General features: G+C 40.3%; 1 protein-coding gene and 1 long non-coding RNA gene across 4 annotated transcripts in view; one reads left to right on the forward strand and one right to left on the reverse strand.

Moving 5' to 3' along the window:
- PLEK (pleckstrin) overlaps nt 1-11,535 on the reverse strand; it is a 26,224-nt gene extending 14,689 nt beyond the window's left edge. The window contains exons 1-3 of one of the 2 annotated variants that reach the window (XM_058683865.1): nt 11,378-11,535; nt 1,550-1,705; nt 1,120-1,301 (exon numbers count right to left, since the gene is read on the reverse strand). In XM_058683865.1, coding sequence (XP_058539848.1) covers nt 1,120-1,301; nt 1,550-1,705; nt 11,378-11,419 — 380 coding nt within the window. In that variant the 5' untranslated portion in view covers nt 11,420-11,535. Of the gene's footprint in view, nt 1-1,119; nt 1,302-1,549; nt 1,706-3,885; nt 3,983-11,377 lie in introns of those variants that run through there. The other variant, XM_058683866.1, reaches the window with a different exon arrangement.
- Nucleotides 1-16,684, forward strand: part of LOC131484986 (uncharacterized) — a 22,414-nt gene extending 5,730 nt beyond the window's left edge. The window contains exons 2-3 of one of the 2 annotated variants that reach the window (XR_009248555.1): nt 4,254-4,435; nt 13,087-16,684. This is a non-coding gene — a long non-coding RNA (uncharacterized LOC131484986). Of the gene's footprint in view, nt 1-4,034; nt 4,436-13,086 lie in introns of those variants that run through there. The other variant, XR_009248554.1, reaches the window with a different exon arrangement.
- Nucleotides 16,685-19,405: the final 2,721 nt, after the last annotated feature.

Consider the following 19,405-nt stretch of genomic DNA (forward strand, 5'->3'; position numbering starts at 1 on the left):
CTCTTATTCTAAAAATTATGAGAGATGACAAATTCTCATTTTTGGCCTTGAAGTAATAAACCAAAGATGGCCTTATCAGAGAAATTGCAGACAACAAAACAGAAGACCGTTTTTGTGTATCCTGTGGCACAAACATCATCCCCACATAGCACTGACAGCTGTGGCTGGAAACATGGTCACTTTTCAACCCCTCCCAGCAACTACAGCTGGACTAGGCACTGCCTCTTGGGTCTTTACCAAAAGCTTTATTGGTAAGAGAAGGTGCTCATTCTCACCAAGCTCAAAGCGCAAATTTTATTAAATCCCTGTGATATGCCAAGTCCTGTGGTGGGCTTGCATAAGGGGTTTCTTCAGTCCCCACCCAGAAACCCTCGCCATTTTGTAAACAGAATCCTTGTTGGACATGTTAAGCAACCAACATGGAATTCTTCCTGGCAGGGCTCCCATTTCAGCGTATGTCCAACACAAAAGCAAAACTAGCAAGAAGTGAAGAGACTCCTAGGGAAAGAGGCTCTTGTGGTAGGAGATGTGAAACATTCAGGAAGGAAGAAACCCTGTTCCCAACCCCTGTCAGAGGCAGAGTTTACCTGTGAGCCTCTAAAAACCTTTAGGTAACAACTCTCGCCTGCAAGTCCAAACCAGCCAACAGAAAAGACCATTTAAACCAAGTCAGGGCACCAATGACTTCTGCCCAGGATGGTTGTTCACGCTGGCTGGCTCTTGCTGGCTGTGTAAATGCATGAACTTGAACTTGAAACCTTACTTGCCTTTTTCTGCCTATCTAGAGATCCTGAACCTTTATTTCAAGACTAACTTATTATAGCTACTTCAAAAATGCAAGTATGCATTCTCTCTCTGTCTCTATCTCTCTGTCTCTCTTTCTACCAAGGTTGCACAAAATGAGGGAATTTATACTGCATTAGGCTCCTCTCCTCAGCTGCTAGACCTTGGAGAATCTATGATCACTCCTTCAGACTCATGTAAACATCTCAGTACACCAAGTGCCAGCATCCACTTGGAGGAGTGGATACAGCCTCCAAAGCAAGCCTTGGAGCAGGATCTGTTGTGAGATTTCCATAGCGAGGGGGCACGAGGGTAGAGTGAAGCAAAGAAAATCACCCTAAGTCAACGGTTTCTGGCAGTCGAATGGACCTCCTGGTAGATTTCCTTGCAAACTTCTGACCTCCTTCAATGCATTTAATGGCCTTCTTGATGTCTCGAACCCAAGCATCTCTCTCCTCCAGGAAGGCTGCCTGGAAGAAGTGGTCCTGCTGTTTGGTCGTAGTGATCTTAAACACAAACTAAAAATCAAAACACATCCCATTAGGAGTGATTCCTTTCAAAGGTCTGAGTTCCCTTAGAAGCACAGTAGTTGAGTCAACCCCATTCTGGAAGTGCTCGGCCAACAGAAACCCAAATGCCTAGGGCTGAGTATGGGTGTTGGTAAGAAGAACAGACCCAGGGAGCACCATTCACATTGTAGGCTACACACAGGGTCAAATGTCAGAGCATTACAAGGTGTTCATCATGGCTAGGAATGTTGACTCACCATCCTTTTGCCAAAGTCTTGACAAGGACTAGTCAGTGTGCTTCCTTTCAGGGGGATCATTCCTTTGGGGCTGTTGTCACTTTTCTTCTTATAGAATTCAATTCCATCTTCTAACAATACAACCCACATGGGTTTCCAGGTGTTGAACACACTTCCCTGTAATGAAACAAAAAGAGCTGTGCCACAATGTCTTCTAAAATGGTTCTATAGATGGTGCACAGCTTGGTAAATAGCCTAGTTTTGGCCAGTGTGGATTCAGGTGATGCACGTTGGTCACACGACCAGGCTGGTAGGAAAGCAGCCTTCAGGGGAGAAGGGGACTGCCATTCCACTGAAAACTTTAAAAAAAAATTTTTAAGATAAAATATATATACCTCCATAGGCAGGCCTTAAGCTTCGCATGGGCCATTACCAAGGGAATATGGTATGGCTCTCTAACCCCCTTCTTGTGCATTTCAGCCACAGAAAGCCTTATTTTCTGCTCCCAACTCTGCCCACTGTGTTCATTCCACTTAGGGACTGCAAATAGATTCTATCTCAAGTATCAAATCAGTTACTGAATAGTAACTGATGCCTGAGGCCAGACTCACTGGAAAGGTACCATAATCCAATAGCTGTTTTGACTATGGGCATGGAGGCCATAAATGGTATTGGCTAGCTGCGGTTACTGCCATCCTTTGGTCTAATCAGATTTTATCTGAATATGAACACCAAGAAGAAACTCAGAGAGCAGCCTTGCGTATGAGCATAGATAAGCTGTATGAAAATCACTTGCAAAATCATCTATAATACAGTGAGACTACCCACGTCAGTGTGGCCTTAGGAAAATCCTTATTTAAAATGTTGGGGTTAATGCCAACCACCCTTGTAGCAATAAATTAACCATTCTGACTACATCAAGAAAGTCTCTCTTTCTTGTCCATATTTTGGGAGGACTTTGGAAAAGGAAGAGGTTCTTTGCCTCTCATCTTTGAACCCATGGTATCACCTTGTCATGACCACCACAAAATAGAATTATCATCCAGTTCCCAGCAGATCCTGCTGCTTATCTTAAAATACTAACAGCTTCTATATAAAGGTCCAGTTGCCCAAAAGGAAGACTATTTATACAATGAAGATAAATACTTGGGGGACTATCATTTTGCTTGTTCATGTGTTTCCTTTGTTTTAGTTACTGAAAAAAAAATTTTTTTAATTAGAACACACTATCTCTCTTCTGCACAGGCAGAATAACTGTCCATACTGACACTAGATTATTTCTCTTTTTAAAAAATGGGCAATGCCAGACACTATGCCGATACATGAAATAATGTCAATCAAATGCCTATCCGTTTTACATCTATTTAAGAGAAACTCATATTCACATTATAAAAAGCCCCTCCTATAAATCAGTAAAAAAATACAAATGACCTGTTTTTTTTAAATTGGCAAAGGACTAAAAGAGGCATTTTATTAAAGAGGATATCCAAAAAGCCTCTGAAAATGTGCTCAAAATCATTTTTTACTAGGGAAATGCAGGTGAAAAGCAAATGAGATACCTCTGCACATCCATGAGTGTATCTAAAATTAAAAAGATTGAGAAGGGCAAGATTTGGAAAGGATAGTAACTGGAACTCCCATACATGACTGGCAGGAGTGCAAAATGGTGCATCTAATAATGGAAAACTATGGAGAATGTCCTAATTCTTAGAAGATAAATGTTGAAGTATTTAGGTGTGAAGTAGCATGATGTCTGCAACTTATTCGCAAGTATCTCAGTATAAAAATATGTGTCTGTATTTATACAGAGATACAGAAGCAGGGAAGAGAGAGCAAAAGCACCCTTGCGTTAACAGGTGATAAATCTAGGTAAAGAACATATGGGTAATCCTACTATTTTTCCTATTTCTCTGTGGGTTCAAAATTTTGCAAAAATTGAGAAAACTTAATAAATAAATGAACAACCCATGACACTAATATATATTAAAATTTGGGGGGCACCTGGGTGGCTTAGCTGGTTAAGTGTCCAACTTGGGCTCAGGTCATGATCTCACAGTTCTTGAGTTCGAGCCCCCTGTGTCAGGCTCTGTGCTGACAGCTCAGAGCCTGGAGCCCCCTTCAGATTCTGTCTCCCTGTCTCTCTGCCCCTCCCATGCTCACGCTCTGTATCTCTCAAAAAAAAAATTTTTTTTTAATGTTTTTAATTTGGGATATACTTTTAGAGAAATATGGGAAGTCTATTTAATAAAAAAGTAAAATAACTAAAAGTAATCAAAGATATATTCACAGAGCTAGGAGTAAGAAGCTGGGCTAGATTAAGAGAAAATGCCTTTCAAGTACAAAACTTTATATCCTACCTCAGGTCTCTCAAAGACTAATAACGGCCATTAGTTCAGGGCTTTTGGCCTTGGAATTGGGATAAACTGGGAGAGGTCAGCAAGCATTGCATTCCTTCTGTAGAGAATTAAAATAAAGGTACTCCAGAGCCAACTGTTCAAAATGTATTTGGGCTTTCCTAATTCAAATGTAGCCTTAGGGACTCTGTCAACTTCCTCAGAGGAGAATGTGTCATCTGGGATTTGGGCTCGTTATGCACAGTGAGGAGGCCAATATTCTGTGAAACAAAAGAAATCTGAACATTTTAAAAGTGGAAACTTTCTTCCAGGCTTGGCAGCAATTAATTAGGTGAGGGTGATGAAATTGTGTGTGATCTGTCTCCTCTCAGCTATTACTGCAGCTTCTCGCTGGACTACACTGACAGCATCTCTCCTCAGCCACGCCTGCATTTACCCCTTCTGTCCCCAGGCACCTTGGTGCTCATTCAATAGCACACCTGGAAGTGTGATCATAGGAACGTCCAGGCCAGAGAGGCAGTCAGGGTCATCTACCAACGCGCTCATCATACAGGTAAGAATGTTGAGGCCCAGTTAAATGACTGGGCCTACTACACCTGACCAGTTAATGCAGAATTGGGACTAAATCCAGGTCTCCTAATTCTCAATTTTATGCTCTTTCCATTTTCCCTAGATCCCATCTTCCTTTGGGTTCTTGCATAACTGTAGTTCTAGACTCTAAATCAAAATGCTTAGGCTACTTAGCTAGCCATATATATAAACTCAAATATATGTATATATATATATACACACACACATATATATCATAAATATATAATATAATGTATATTATACAATCATAGTTATATATGAATAATCATAAAACATCTAAACCATATTACATCATGATTTTATAGATGTATAATAGATACGTTTTATGATTTCATACATATATATGGCATACATGTGTTTTTTCCCATTGTAGGCCAAAACCTAAACTTTCATATCACAATGGGCTGGTTTCAGATGCTGAGTCAGATGTAAAATTTCCCAGTGAACAACTGCTCATTATCATGGGACTGGTATAGTTTAGCGCACAAGAGTCTGACAATGCATGACACCAAAAGAAGAAATCTTAAAAGACAAGAGATTTGGCCATATAAAAAATTAAACTTCTGTACATTAAAAAAAAAAAAACCTGCAACAACTGAAAAGCAAACATAAATGCATGGCTATTTATAATATATTATAATATAATTAAAGGTTAATATTTTTAATATAGTTTTAAGCCCTTTATAGTCAATAAGAAATATACAAACCCTCCCAATTTTTTTAAATGGGCAAACAATATAAACAGGCAATTCTCAAAAGAAGAAAAGCCTGGGGTGAATAAACATAAAAACGTACTGCTTCAACAGAATTCAGAGAAACACAAATTAAAATTGAAAAAGATATAATCTTTTTATTAGTAACTTTTTTTAAAGATGTATAAAATGTATTGGGGAAGATTTTGGGGAAACAGGCATGTGGAAAAAAAAAAAAAGGAGCTCTGTGAGTCAGCAGTTTGATGTAGGCTGCCAAAAAAACTCAAGTCATTGCAGGCTGTATAAATAGAAGCACAAGATCTAAAGTGATGAAAGTAATACTCTAACTTTAAATGGAGCATAACCAGTAGGTGACAATGGATCTGGAGCTGAATAGCCCAGGCTCAAATCCTGGCTCTGCCACATTCTAGTAATGTAACCTGGAGCAAGTTTTTAAACCTCATTTTCTACATCTGGCTAATGGCGATAATGCTACTTATCTATTTCTTAGTGTTACTGTGTTTTTATAAAATACTCCATGTAAATTGCTTTAGGGCAAGATCTAGAGCGCGGTAAACACCCAGTAAATACTACCTATTGCCTGTAATTCTGTGCTTATAGGTGCACCTGGAGAATGACCTTGAGTTCAGGAAACCTTAAAGCTGCAGATGATCGGGGCCTGTTGGCATTTCTCTCTTGGGGAATTGTTGGAGGAAATGCTAGGTTTTAGCCCAAAAGGGGACAGGCAGAGCAGATGAGGACTGTCCTGAAAGGTGTGAAACATTATCGTAGACTGTTTGGAGGCCCAGTAGGTGGAGGTTTCAGAAAAAAATGGTTTGCTGCATACCCTCAGGGAGAAATTTTAATTAGTGAGTTTCCCGTCACAAGCAGTACTACAGCATGCTTGTTAGTGGTTTAGTAAAAGGAATGCAAGCCACAGATGGGAAAGTTCAATGAAATACTTTTTTAAGTATTCCTTTCAACCCTCAGATTCTACACATCTATTCCAAAACAAAAACAAAAACAAAAACAAAAAACCCTGTGTCCCTTCTGTCCCTTATGTCTTCTATTTACAGATGCCCTACCAAACCTTGGGTCTTACCTACAAGCCAAAAATAAATACATCTTAAAAACATTTAACATGACCATCTAAAAATGAATACTCCATTGAAAATTTTTTCTAATACTTCAAAAGTTACTATGATATGGAGCCCTGATTTCTCAGTTTCCACATGTCTTTTTCCAGGAAATTTCTTTCTTTTTGAGACATGTTCATTCAACAAATCATGATAAAACAGCTCCTGTGTTTCAGACACTGTCCTGAGTGTTGGGGTATAAAACTGACCAGGAGGCAGTCTCTGCTGTCAAACTGTTCCCAGTCTACCCAGAGAAGAGAGTGACCTTGAACGACAGCTCCAGTTCAGTGTGACCAGTGCGCAAACTGGGGCATACTTTGTTTTGTGTAGCTTCACTGAAGATTGCCACAACTCATCGCTGAGGGTTGGGGCAATCTGAATTTGGTGTTTAGAACCCTTCCTAAACACCTCCCACAGAGTGCAAACATCTCGTTTAACTTCTCCTTTCGCTCAGACTTCTCTTTTCATACGTTGACGTGTGGCTGGAATTCAAAGGAAATTACGTTTTGAGCAAAACTGCGTATCTAACTAAAGCAGAACTGTGAGTGAGTAGGTGTCGTCTATTCTCCCACACTCATGGGACATGTTATTTTAAGTTGCTGTTGTATTAAATTAAGTCCTCATTTCTGGTACATCATAAATTGTATCATCTAGTTTTCCAAACTAATCCATTAAATCACTTGTATAACATCCCAGATAAACCTTCATTTTGTACCTATGTAAATTCTTTGAAGGCAAGGAAACTATTCAGTAGTATATTTTTTATATAAGTAAACCCTTCCACGTTGGACAATTTCTCAATCAAAACATATCGGGTGAGCAAAATAGAAATGGCACCGAGTGCTCAACAAAATGATTTCTTGAGTCCTAAGGATTTGGGTTCAAATCTCAACCTCGCCTCTCCCAGAATGTGTGGCTTTAGCCAAGTTACTTAGACATTAGTCTCCTCATCTGTAAAACGGACATGTTGCAAAGATTAAATGAGATAATATACTTAAAGGGCTTAGCACAGCGGCTAGCTTGTAGTAGGTGCTCAAAAAATGGTAACCACATAGACAGATTTCACAGTTTGTAGACAATACTGTGAAATCGTTCTGGTATAAAGTTATCCTGGGCGCCACCCATCCCAGCAACAGTGCTTTGGAGAAGAATATCACTGCAAAATGAGCACAGGAGGGCTACAAGAAACATAGTTAGGCATGGCTCTTCATGACACTGAGGCCACACTGCTGACATCAGAACAGCTCTGCCACATAATAGCTGCGTGACCTTGGGCAAGGCCCTCTGCCTCTCTTGTACCTCAGTTTCCTCATCTGAAAGGAAAGGATAATCGCTGTGCCCACTTTGTAGGGTTGTTATAAAGATTACATGCATTAGTACATCTGGTGCTTACATCTGTCTTTGCTGCACAGTGAGCACAAGTGTCAGCTGTTATGATGGAGATGAGTCAACAAATGAAAATTGCTGGGAATTATTTCACAGTAGCGTGTCCAGAAGACAAGGTAGCTGTACAAAAGGATGCCTGGGCTGGGACTCCTGACCCTTCTGCTCTCTCTTGCACCCGAGTCTTTCACCTTTCCACCACAGCTTTCTGCAGCCTTTTTCTTTCCTGCCCAAACACCCTCGTCCTTCTCTTTCCCACCACTCTGATTCCTGCACTTTCGCCCAGCCTTACAGGCCACCCCATCCCGAAGCCATTCTTGGGATCCGCCAAGCTGCGTGAAGTGCCTGCTAGTTGATTGTCGATCTGTCGACAGCGTGGTTTGCTCCATTAACCTCTAGGAATGAGGTTGATTTGGGACGTGACTTAGTGGAGTCTAGGTTATTCATTGCGTGGAAATCTCTCCTCTCTCTTTTTTTAAAGCTATGATTGATTATAAACATATCCAAATCAGTAGTATGTTTTCAAGGACATCCAATGACATAGGTTTATTGGCTGGAATTAACCCCCAATCAGAGAGAAAGGAAGGTTGAGGTTACTAAACCCAATCTTGCCCACAGTACAGTTTGTCCAGGCCCCACTGTAGCTCTGGCAAATTCGTCTAACCTCCCTTTTGCTGGCTTGGGTAAGCCTGCCTTCAGACTGTTACATGGGATCAATGAGATGTTGGGTTTTGCCGTTACACAAGCCTGGATTTGAATCCCAGGTATTCCTCTTACCAGCTGTTTGACTGTGGGCAAGTCACTTATTCTCTCTGAGCCTTGGTTTTTTCATCTGTAAAATGGGGATAATGATACTATCTCAGAGGGTGGTTGGGATTGAATGAGATCATGTTCGTACGGTGGCTGGCTGCTATATCGTCAGCTCCACGTGCTGTTTTTTTTTTCCTTAAAGTCAAAAGTGGCAAGACTCTGAGACAAGCAAATCTAGGTCTTATTTAGAATGAAAAGATTGCAAAGTGCCAGAATCATGTATTTTCCTTCCTTCACATAACTATCATTTCTATGATAAAGAACTGAGGCAGGAGTTAAAGGAGGAAACCTGAATTGTAAAATGTGAGCAGTTATCTTGCACAAAAGAACAGCAGGGGTGCGCCTGGGTGTTTCAGTTGGTTAAATGTCCAACTTTTGATCTCAGCTCAGGTTTTGATCTCAGGGTCATGAGTTCAAGCCCTGCATTGGGCTCCACTCAGGAACATTTCATAGTCATTGCCATTGACTGTTGACCCCAAGATTTCGGACTTGACAAAATTCTTGAACCACCATTTCTAATGTTGTATCTTGCCACCCCGAATTTCTTATCTCCAATAAAGTTATTTCACAAAACAAGACATAGGAAAAAAGATATTCTTTGTTACTACCCACATATCTTAAACTGGAGTAAATGGAGGGACTTCATATGTTATTGCTTGTCGTGCTTTGATATCAATAACCATAGTCAAGACATCTAACAGCCTTGTCAGAGAAAGATTTCCATTGTCCTTTCTTCACTATTAACTTGGCAACCAACCCAGGCATCAGTACATATCCCCATTAGCATCTAGAAAAGGACCTTTATTTACTGAAGTGTATATCAATACTGATATTAATAATCATGGTCACATACACATAGCACCTACTATGTGCTAAGTTCCTGACATATATAGTTTTTAATCCAAATGTGTGAGGTAACTGGAAGAAATTTAACATCTAAAAACATTTATAGGAAATTCTGGCTTCAGGTGTAGTTCTGCAGCCAACAAAGGGAACATTTCTGAACCAAGCATGTCTTTAAAATGACAAATAAATGAATCTTACCACAAATACTGTTCAAAAGGTCCCAGAGAAAAATGTAAAAATTATGGAAGATATAAATTGTAGACATGAAAATTATGGAAGATGGAAATTGTGAAAATATCTATATGAATTTTGACTATGCTTTTTTCTAGAGACATTTTCTAGATTGGCTTTTATAGGCAATAATCTGAGAGCATTACTCTCACTGACTAAAAACTATTTATTACTATAAGTCTGTAAGCTTGACAAACCTCCTTCATCCCCATTTTCTAGTGGAGCAGCCTCGCTTATTAGAAATTTAGTCTTCTGTATTTTTTGTAATTTGTGGAGTTTAAAATGTGAACATACAAACTTAATAACAGCAATTTTCATTGCAAAATGTTTCCATTCACTTGCTCTTGTCTGAATACTAGCCCCAGCAACCAGGATAGAAATGTCCACATTATTACTGGTCCTCAAAGAGAATGTTGGCACCTATTGCAAAGAATCCACATACACCTCTGTGTGTCAATGTGTGTCTTTTCCGAGGATGTTTCAAAGTAGCTAGAGATGTTCTGCTAGCTAAAGAGCCTATCAGCTGTGGACTCCTTTATTCTCCAGAAGCCACTTATAACTCTCACTGTCACAAATGCATTACAAACCGTATTTCAAGTTACACTTACTCTAGGAAAATCTTGGTGTACTGGACAGAGTTCAGCACAATGAGTCAGAAACCCAAGTCAGAGAGTGGGTTTCTAGTGTCAACCTCTGTCTTAGCCATGTGACCTTGGGTAGTCACCCGGCTTCCAGGTCTCAGTCTCCTCTTCTGGAAATGGGGTGTTGAAGCCAGGTGACCTGAAGTCCCTTCTAGCTTTAAATCAAAACAGAATCAGGCAGCAATGCATGCTGCTTAACCCCCTCCGAGGTAGAACATTTTAGGCTAAAATGTTAAACCAACGAAGGACCTAAAACAGAGTCACTTTAGGTGCTCATTTGATTAACGAGCTGGGCTTCTGAAAGAATGTACTTAATTCAGTTCACTTCTGACACACTGAGCTTGCTTGGGTCATTGTGAGAGCATTTGTTCACGTAGGTGTTGCCCACAGGATACCAGCCCACCCTGTGTGTGAATTCACACAATGACACGACATACACCCAACATTAGGAGAAAAACAGTGCTAACAAAATTCAACTTCTCGATGCCATACCAGAGAGACTAAGTATTTTTTATTAAACTTGTCCCTATTTCCTAATCTTTAAAATCACTTCCTGCTACCTTAGCAGTACATTCAGAATGATGAATGAAGAGATTTGAGCCCAATTTCAGAAAAAAGATAAGGTTTTTTATGCACCAATTCTAAGAAGATGGCCCAAGAAATAAGCAACAATTACTGTGTCATTATATCATTTCTCTTTAATCCTTTTCTTTTGTCCTCTCCTCCAAAAACAAGTAAATAAATAAATAGGAGGAGGAGGAGGATTTAAGTTACAAAGGAATAGTCTCTGAGTAACCTGCATAGGAGAAGAGGGTGAGTCTTCTAGCATAATATACACATGTGGCTCATGAAAAAAAAAATGCTCTAAGTCATTATTTAGGTTTTGCTTAGGCCTCCACCTCCCATATCCTGCAAACTGGAACAAACAAGATCAAACTGCTGATGCCTGAGCTAGATTAGTTCACCTTTAAGAAACAGAACGCCGTGGAACATGTGCTGGCTTCCCTTGCAACGGTCTACAGTCTGTGATGCTCTCCTATGTCAGCCCAATATGTTCAGCATAAACCGTTCCTAAAGTGACTGGGGATGGAGAGTCCAAAGCTGGACACCGATCATCCCCAACGCTATTTTCAGAGATACCCTTGTACGTGGAACTTCTGCTTACCCTCTTCACAAGGTAGCCCTCCCTGATCCTCTTTGGCTCCATGCCGGATGGACAAACAGACAGCCGAGTCCACTCTCAGACAAGTGTCGTTAGAAGCTCAGCCTCTTCTGAGAGCTGAGGCAGTTGTGGGCTGCTTTTCTAGAGCGAGGTCCCTTTCACAATTTCCCATCTGCTGGCGATCGCATGATCACATCCTCTTCCTCTCACTGGGGTGGAAGACCAGAATGAGGAACTGCAGAGAGAAATAACCCATTCTTTGCTAACATCGAAGACTTACTAAAAGTGCAGTTGGGTTGAACATTTACCCGAGGTAAATTTTTGTTACCATAAACAAAACCATTCTTCTAAAGAGAAAAAAAATTGGTGAAAGGAAGAGGTAGATGAACAAGAAAACCTCATTTTGTTTAGTTCTTATAAGAAACCCCTGGGGAAGTGATATTATTGTCCTTTTCTTACATATAAGGAAACTCGGGCTCAGAGAAGAAAATGGTTGTCTCAAGGTCACACAGCAGGTTAAGAGGTGGAACCAGAAAAGTAGGGAGGGATCTCACTAGGTCTACTGCCTCCCATCTGGTCTGAGAACTGGGTGTCACGCAGAACACTAATCCACAGTAGGCATGTCAAAGGAAATCCACAAGCAAACGTATGAGAAATCGTCCATGATAGTCCCAGCTTTATGACTCCCCTTCAGATAAATAAATTAAAGACCCTCCCAAAGTACTACAGCAAAGAGTCCTACTGTAATGATATTCAATCCTGTGTTTCCCAAGCTTATTTGGCCACAGAATCCCTTTTTGAACAATTTGTATTACCATTCATGTTATGGGTTGAATTGTGTTGCCCCAAAAGATGTCCTAACCCATAGTGCCTTAGAATGTGACCTTATTTGGACATAGATGTAATGAGGTGAGATGAAGCAATCTGGAGTAGGTGGACCCTTGATCCAATATGACTAATGTTCTTATAAGAAGAGTGAGACACGCAGAGAGAAGACAACCATGTGACAGCAGAGGCAGTGATTCATCTACAAGGCAGGGAATGCCAAGGATTGCTGGAAAACACCAGAAGCTGGAAGAGGCAAGCAAGGAGTCTCTCCTGGAGTAGTCATAGAGAGCATGGTCCTACCAACACCTTGATTTCAGACTTCTAGTCTTCCGAACTGTGAGACAATAAATTTCGGTTGTTTTAAGCCCCCTTTTTGGTACTTTGTTAAAGCAGCCCCAGGAAATTAATATAATTCAGAAAAACTGGTATTCCATAGAACAAACTTTAAGAATGTTAATTTGACCATGTGAAAACAGGCAGGCTATTCAATCACTCTATGCCTCAGTGCTCTCATCTATGAAATGGGGATAGTAACATCTATTCAATTGAGTCATTCTGAAGATTAAGTAAGATAATATGTGGGGCACCAGACTGGCTTAGTTAGTAGAGATGCAAGTCCTGATCTCAGGGTTGTGAGTTCGAGCCCTACATTGGGTGTAGAGACTACCTAAAAGTTTTTTTTTTAATTAAAAATAAAAAGATAATATGTGTGTTTTTAAAAGTACCCGAAACATAGTAAGTGTCCATAAACGTTATATTCCTCATTTCCAGGGAGTATCCATTACCTTAGGGCTGATCTTTTTCAATGATAAGTTTAATGGAGGTTATGGAAGTAATCATAGGAATAGATTTTTTTTACTAGCTCCTTTTCTTCATTCCACCAGTCACCATTCTTTGGCTGCAGTCAACAGAAACCAACTCCAGCTAATTTACTGGAAGAATATAGGGTGGCTCACAGACTTGAAGAAAAAAATGAAGACTAGGTCTTTGGAAAAACACAAGCCAGGACAGCTATGGGGTTCCACAAAGCAAGAATTAATGAACCACCTCTTTGAGACACAAAACTAAAAGAATTCCAGTGGTTTTCAGGCTCTACAAGTTCCCAGAGATGGGGCCTTTGATTGGTGTAGCTTGGCTTACTGCTTACCTCTCTGCTACCTGAAGGGGGAGCCTGTGAACTGACAGCCCATCAGCACAGTGCCCAATGGGGCAGGGGCTCATCCCCCAAAGTAAAATTGAGGCACTATTAACAGAAGAAGAGTGAAAGGTCCCTAGGCAGGCAAAACCCACCGATGTCTACAGAAGGCATCTGAAGAACCAGGAAAGTTAGGAACAGGAAGAAGAAGATCTGTACTTGGGGTTTTCTCAAAGCCTCCTGATGCGCTCTCCTCCTTCCTTCCAGCTCTGTATCTAACCTACAGTCATTGCTCCTCTATTTTTCAATTTTATGCTGATGCAGATTATGTAGAATTATAGATGGTTTGCCATCAGTTTCTCATTGCACCAAAATCAGTAAGAAAATATTCAAAAATTGGGGGAAGTAGGAGTGGAAGAATCAATGGCACCTGAGTAAAACAGAGACAAATCAAGGCATGGTTTGCCATGTCTGCACTTAAACAAGTATTTTGCTAAGTCTGTATTTGTACAGGCAATGGTCACAGTTCACCGATTTACCAAGTCTGATTCCATGGATAAATTGGTCTCCTTTTGTTTAATTCATCAAGTGACTTCTCATTTATAATGTTTCTCCCTTTGTCTCAATATGACAAGAGGTCTTGAAGAACCCTTACACAGAAATGTCATATTATTTGGATGCCCACGATGTAAAAGCACCCTCTGCATTCTGAATAATTCTTTTCAAGAAATATGTGTTGAATGCTTGCCACGTACCAGGTGCTGGACTAAGTAAAGATGTCTTGCCACCAAGAGCACCCCAAATTTGTTGGATCTGCTGAATGTACCCTGAATGGATTAGTTGCTGCCTTTCCTGCTTCTCCTCCGCCCACCATAGGTCATGGTGCCTGCTTAGCAACACCTAGTGGTCAGCAGAGGGAACTGTCTGAATCAATGACGTGTTTAGGTCTTCTCTTACCAGTTAAAGCAAATGCTCTTCTGCCCTGTCAGGTCCCATTTCCAGACCAAATAATTACAACCTCTTTTGATATCTTTTTCATGTATGTGTGTCTAGATTACTTTTAAAAATCTCGTTTTGTCCCCCTGTTAATTCTCACATTTGACCAACACCTTGGAAACATTCTTATAGTACCTTTCATCCCAGGAAAATTTGACTTTGGAATGAGCAAAAAAGACAGCTGCATATCTCCAATGGTCTCTCAAAACAAAATAATATTAAATCTAAATTTTCCCTACTTCCTTTATTTGGGTTCAAATAATATGAACAGGAACAGAATTTAACCCAACTTTAACTTTGAAATATATAGATCCCTCTTTTTAAGGACAACAAGTAAACAGAAAATTCAGCAGATGTGGAGAGAGTTGATGCTGCAAAGGGAACGCATTCATGAAGAAGCTGGACCCAATCAGGTGCAATCACAAAACCCCTACTTTTTCTCAGTGCTCCTCACTCTGACAATCCATTCTTTCTGAGCCCATTAGATGAAATCTTGGTCAGTTTCCACATATTTCCCAAGAACTCTTAGCTTAAAAAAAAATCTAAATCAGTCTAATGATCATATAAGTCTAGTCCAGTGTAATATAAAATACTCCAAGCACTCTTTTTTTAGTTGACAGTCTTCCCTCACTGCCAGTTTGAAAGCTGGAATGAAAGAGGAAGATTAATTATCAGCTTCTCACCCTGTCCTATCTCCTTCTCTAACCCTATTTGCTAAGTTGGACTTTCCGATCTCTCCAGGGTCTAAGGGACAGATGTACATGGTGAAAGATACATCATCAGAGGTGTCCCTCAGTAGAACATCTGGGACAGCTGCCTTAACGCTTGTGCTTGGGGGGAGGGGAGAGTCTATTTGCATCGTGTCTTAATTCCTCATTTTTGTACATCGTTAAAATTTAATTTGAAAAATTCTTTTCATGATAACCTAAGGAACCATGAATGATGCCCTAATATGCAGACTCCTTTCAAGTAGACTCGTCCTAAGTAGCCTTACTCATTCAGTTGCCCCAGGTCCATAGCCCATTTGGGTCAGCCCTGAACTAGGTCTTGCCTTGCTGGCCAGCCTGGTGCCCCGGCATGGCAGATGCACCATGGCTGGCACTGGACCCAGCTGCCTGAGCTCTAATCCTAGCTCCACTATTTCCTGGCCACGTGATTGGGCAAGTTACTTGGCTTCTTTGTAACTCAGTTTCCTTGTTTATAGTACTAGGGTAATAATAGTCCCCACTTCATAAACTTGTTATGAGAAGTAAATGAAGTAAACTATGTACAGCTCTTAGATGAGTGTCTGGTACATACTAAATGCTTACTAAATACTAGCTATTATTAGGTTTTTTTTTAAGGTTAAAGTATAAATGACAACCTGAAAAAAATATTTGGAATAAGTATAAAATACAAAAAGTTACTATTCATAACATAGGACAAACTCTTATAAATCTAATAGAAGAAGGAAATCGAGGGGCACCTGGGTGACTCAGTTGGTTGAGCATCTGACTTTGGCTCAGGTCATGATCTCATGGTTCGTGAGTTCGGGCCCTGCATCAGGCTCACTGCTGTCAGCTCAGGGTCTGCTTCATGTCCTTTGTCCCCCTCTCTCTCTGCCTCTCTCAACCTCTCTCTCTCTTTCAAAAATAAATAAACATTTAAAAAGAAGAAGAAAATCCAAGAGAAAAAATGATCAAAAGATATGGAAAAGCATTTTACAAAATAACTGAAAATTACTAATGAAGAAAAAAGTGCCCACCTCAGTTGTAATAAAAGAAATGCAACTTAAAACAATTACGATGTGCCATATGTTGCCCTCAGACTTAAAACCATTTTCATATTGGTGAGAACATGAGGGCACTCCCATATACTGTTAGTGAAAATAGAAATTAGCAAAAGTCTCTGTGGAGAGCAATGAGCTAGTACCTCCCAAATTTTAAATACATGCTACGAGACAGACTAACTACATATCCCAAGGATCATACACTTCCTATATTTGCTTATCCCAGAGAGGACCATTGACCCTTCTTTAAAAATGCCCACTCAGTCTCCAAGATTTCATTTGTGGTCTGCACCTCAAATTCTCTAATTCCTCTCTAAAACCTATCAGGAGATCATGCATCTTTAAATTAATAAACAGATTTTCCTGCTTAGTAGCGAAATTAAATCTATCTTTCATTTGAAAATCTAAATCCGGGCATGGTCCACTTTTTCTGTAAAAGGCCAGACAGTAAATGTTTCCAGTTCTGAGAGTCATACAATCTCTGTCACAATTACTCAACTTTGCTGTTGTAGCACAAAAGCCACTACTGACAATATGTAAATGAACGAGTGTAGTTGTGTTCCAATAAAACTTTATTTGTGCACGTTAAAATTGAGCGTTGTGGGGCGCCTGGGTGGCTCAGTCGGTTGGGCGTCTGACTTTGGCTCAGGTCATGATCTCGCGGTCCGTGAGTTCGAGCCCCGCGTCGGTCTCTGTGCTGACAGCTCAGAGCCTGGAGCCTGTTTCAGATTATGTGTCTCCCTCTCTCTCTGACCCTCCCCTTTTCATGCTCTCTCTCTGTCTCAAAAATAAATAAATGTCAAAAAAAATTTTTTTTAATTGAGCTTTGTATTATTTTCATGTGTCACAAAATATCATTCTTCTGATCTTTTTCAACTATTAAAAAGTGTAAAAAAGGGGGCGCCTGGGTGGCTCAGTCGGTTGGGCGGCCAACTTCGGCTCAGGTCGTGATCTCGCGGTCCGTGGGTTCGAGCCCCGCGTGGGGCTCTGTGCTGACAGCTCAGAGCCTGGAGCCTGCTTCGGATTCTGTGTCTCCCTCTCTCTCTGCCCCTCCCCTGTTCATGCTCTGTCTCTCTCTGTCTCAAAAATAAATAAACGTTAAAAAAATTTAAAAAAAAAAGTGTAAAAAAGACATCGTAAGCCTGCAAGTCATACAAAAACAGGAGGCAAGCTCAATTTAGCCCACGGGCCATTTTCTGTTCTTTGTTTTTTTGACCCCTAATCTGAAAGATAGAACTCCATTTAATCTGGTAAATGAGCTACCATATGAGCCTTTGTTCCCAACTCTAGACCGCAACAGAAGAATTCTCAATAAATTTCTAACAGTTTTCTCAATACCTCATGGTATGCATATATTACATATAAATTACAGTAAATACCACAAATGGCTCGTGGTTTGAGGAAATGGGTGGCATTCCTTACAGGTTATTCCAGTTCTAATGTACTTATGAATATACTTGTGGATTTTTTGGATCATCAAAATATATGAACTTGTGAACATTTCAAAAGGTACAGAAAAGACTGAAATAAATAGGGAAATGAAAGAGGGTGAATTAATGTTTTCCATTAAAACCAGTAATTTTGTATTTCAGTAGGGTTGTTTTCATTACATCAGAGCGGATAGATATCAAAGTCTCATCTCAGAACTGTGTCCTTCCACTGGCCCCTGCACAGAAGAGTGTCTGGAAGCATGCACCAAATATTTTATGAAGTGGGGAAGAGGAGTAATGAAGAGAGCTTTCACTTTATATTTTAATGACTTCTACATCATTTGAACATGTTGCCATATGTATGTATTACTACAATAATTTTGTTTAAATTCAATAAGCATTTATTTTTTAATGATTTACCCAGAGTTGTCAAGAATATGCTAGGAGAATACATCAGTCCCACCGTTTGAGAGGGCAACTAGATAGTGTGTATCAAAAGCCTTAAAAAATACAACCCCTTTGACTCAACAATTAGAATTTTCCCTCCTAAGAAACTAATTATAGTTGGCGCGGGGGGGGGGGGGGGGGCGGGGGGGGAGTTGTGGAATAGCCATGAGGATTTTCTTAACAGTATGGGTCATAATAATGAGAAGTTGAGGGGGTATCTAAATATGCAAGAATAAATCCCAATCAAAATTGCACCAGCATTCTTCTTGAAACTAGAACAAGCAATCCTAAAATTCATATGGAACCACAAAAGGCCCCGAATAGCCAAAGTAATTTTGAAGAAGAAGACCAAAGCAGGAGGCATCACAATCCCAGACTTTAGCCTCTACTACAAAGCTGTCATCATCAAGACAGCATGGTATTGGCATAAAAACAGACACATAGACCAATGGAATCGAATAGAAACCCCAGAACTAGACCCACAAACGTATGGCCAACTCATTTTTGACAAAGCAGGAAAGAACATCCAATGGAAAAAAGACAGTCTCTTTAACAAGTGGTGCTGGGAGAACTGGACAGCAACATGCAGAAGGTTGAAACTAGACCACTTTCTCACACCATTCACAAAAATAAACTCAAAATGGATAAAGGACCTGAATGTGAGACAGGAAACCATCAAAACCTTAGAGGAGAAAGCAGGAAAAGACCTCTCTGACCTCAGCCGTAGCAATCTCTTACTCGGCACATCCCCAAAGGCAAGGGAATTAAAAGCAAAAGTGAATTACTGGGACCTTATGAAGATAAAAAGCTTCTGCACAGCAAAGGAAACAACCAACAAAACTAAAAGGCAACCAACGGAATGGGAAAAGATATTTGCAAATGACACATCGGACAAAGGGCTAGTATCCAAAATCTATAAAGAGCTCATCAAACTCCACACCCGAAAAACAAATAACCCAGTGAAGAAATGGGCAGAAAACATGAATAGACACTTCTCTAAAGAAGACATCCGGATGGCCAACAGGCACATGAAAAGATGTTCAACGTCGCTCCTCATCAGGGAAATACAAATCAAAACCACACTCAGATACCACCTCACGCCAGTCAGAGTGGCCAAAATGAAGAAATCAGGAGACTATAGATGCTGGAGAGGATGTGGAGAGACGGGAACCCTCTTGCACTGTTGGTGGGAATGCAAATTGGTGCAGCCGCTCTGGAAAGCAGTGTGGAGGTTCCTCAGAAAATTAAAAATAGACCTACCCTATGACCCAGCAATAGCACTGCTAGGAATTTATCCAAGGGATACAGGAGTACTGATGCATAGGGGCACTTGTACCCCAATGTTTATAGCAGCACTCTCAACAATAGCCAAATTATGGAAAGAGCCTAAATGTCCATCAACTGATGAATGGATAAAGAAATTGTGG

The sequence above is a fragment of the Neofelis nebulosa genome, chromosome 9 (genome assembly GCF_028018385.1).
Source record: "Neofelis nebulosa isolate mNeoNeb1 chromosome 9, mNeoNeb1.pri, whole genome shotgun sequence".
Taxonomy (NCBI): domain Eukaryota; kingdom Metazoa; phylum Chordata; class Mammalia; order Carnivora; family Felidae; genus Neofelis; species Neofelis nebulosa.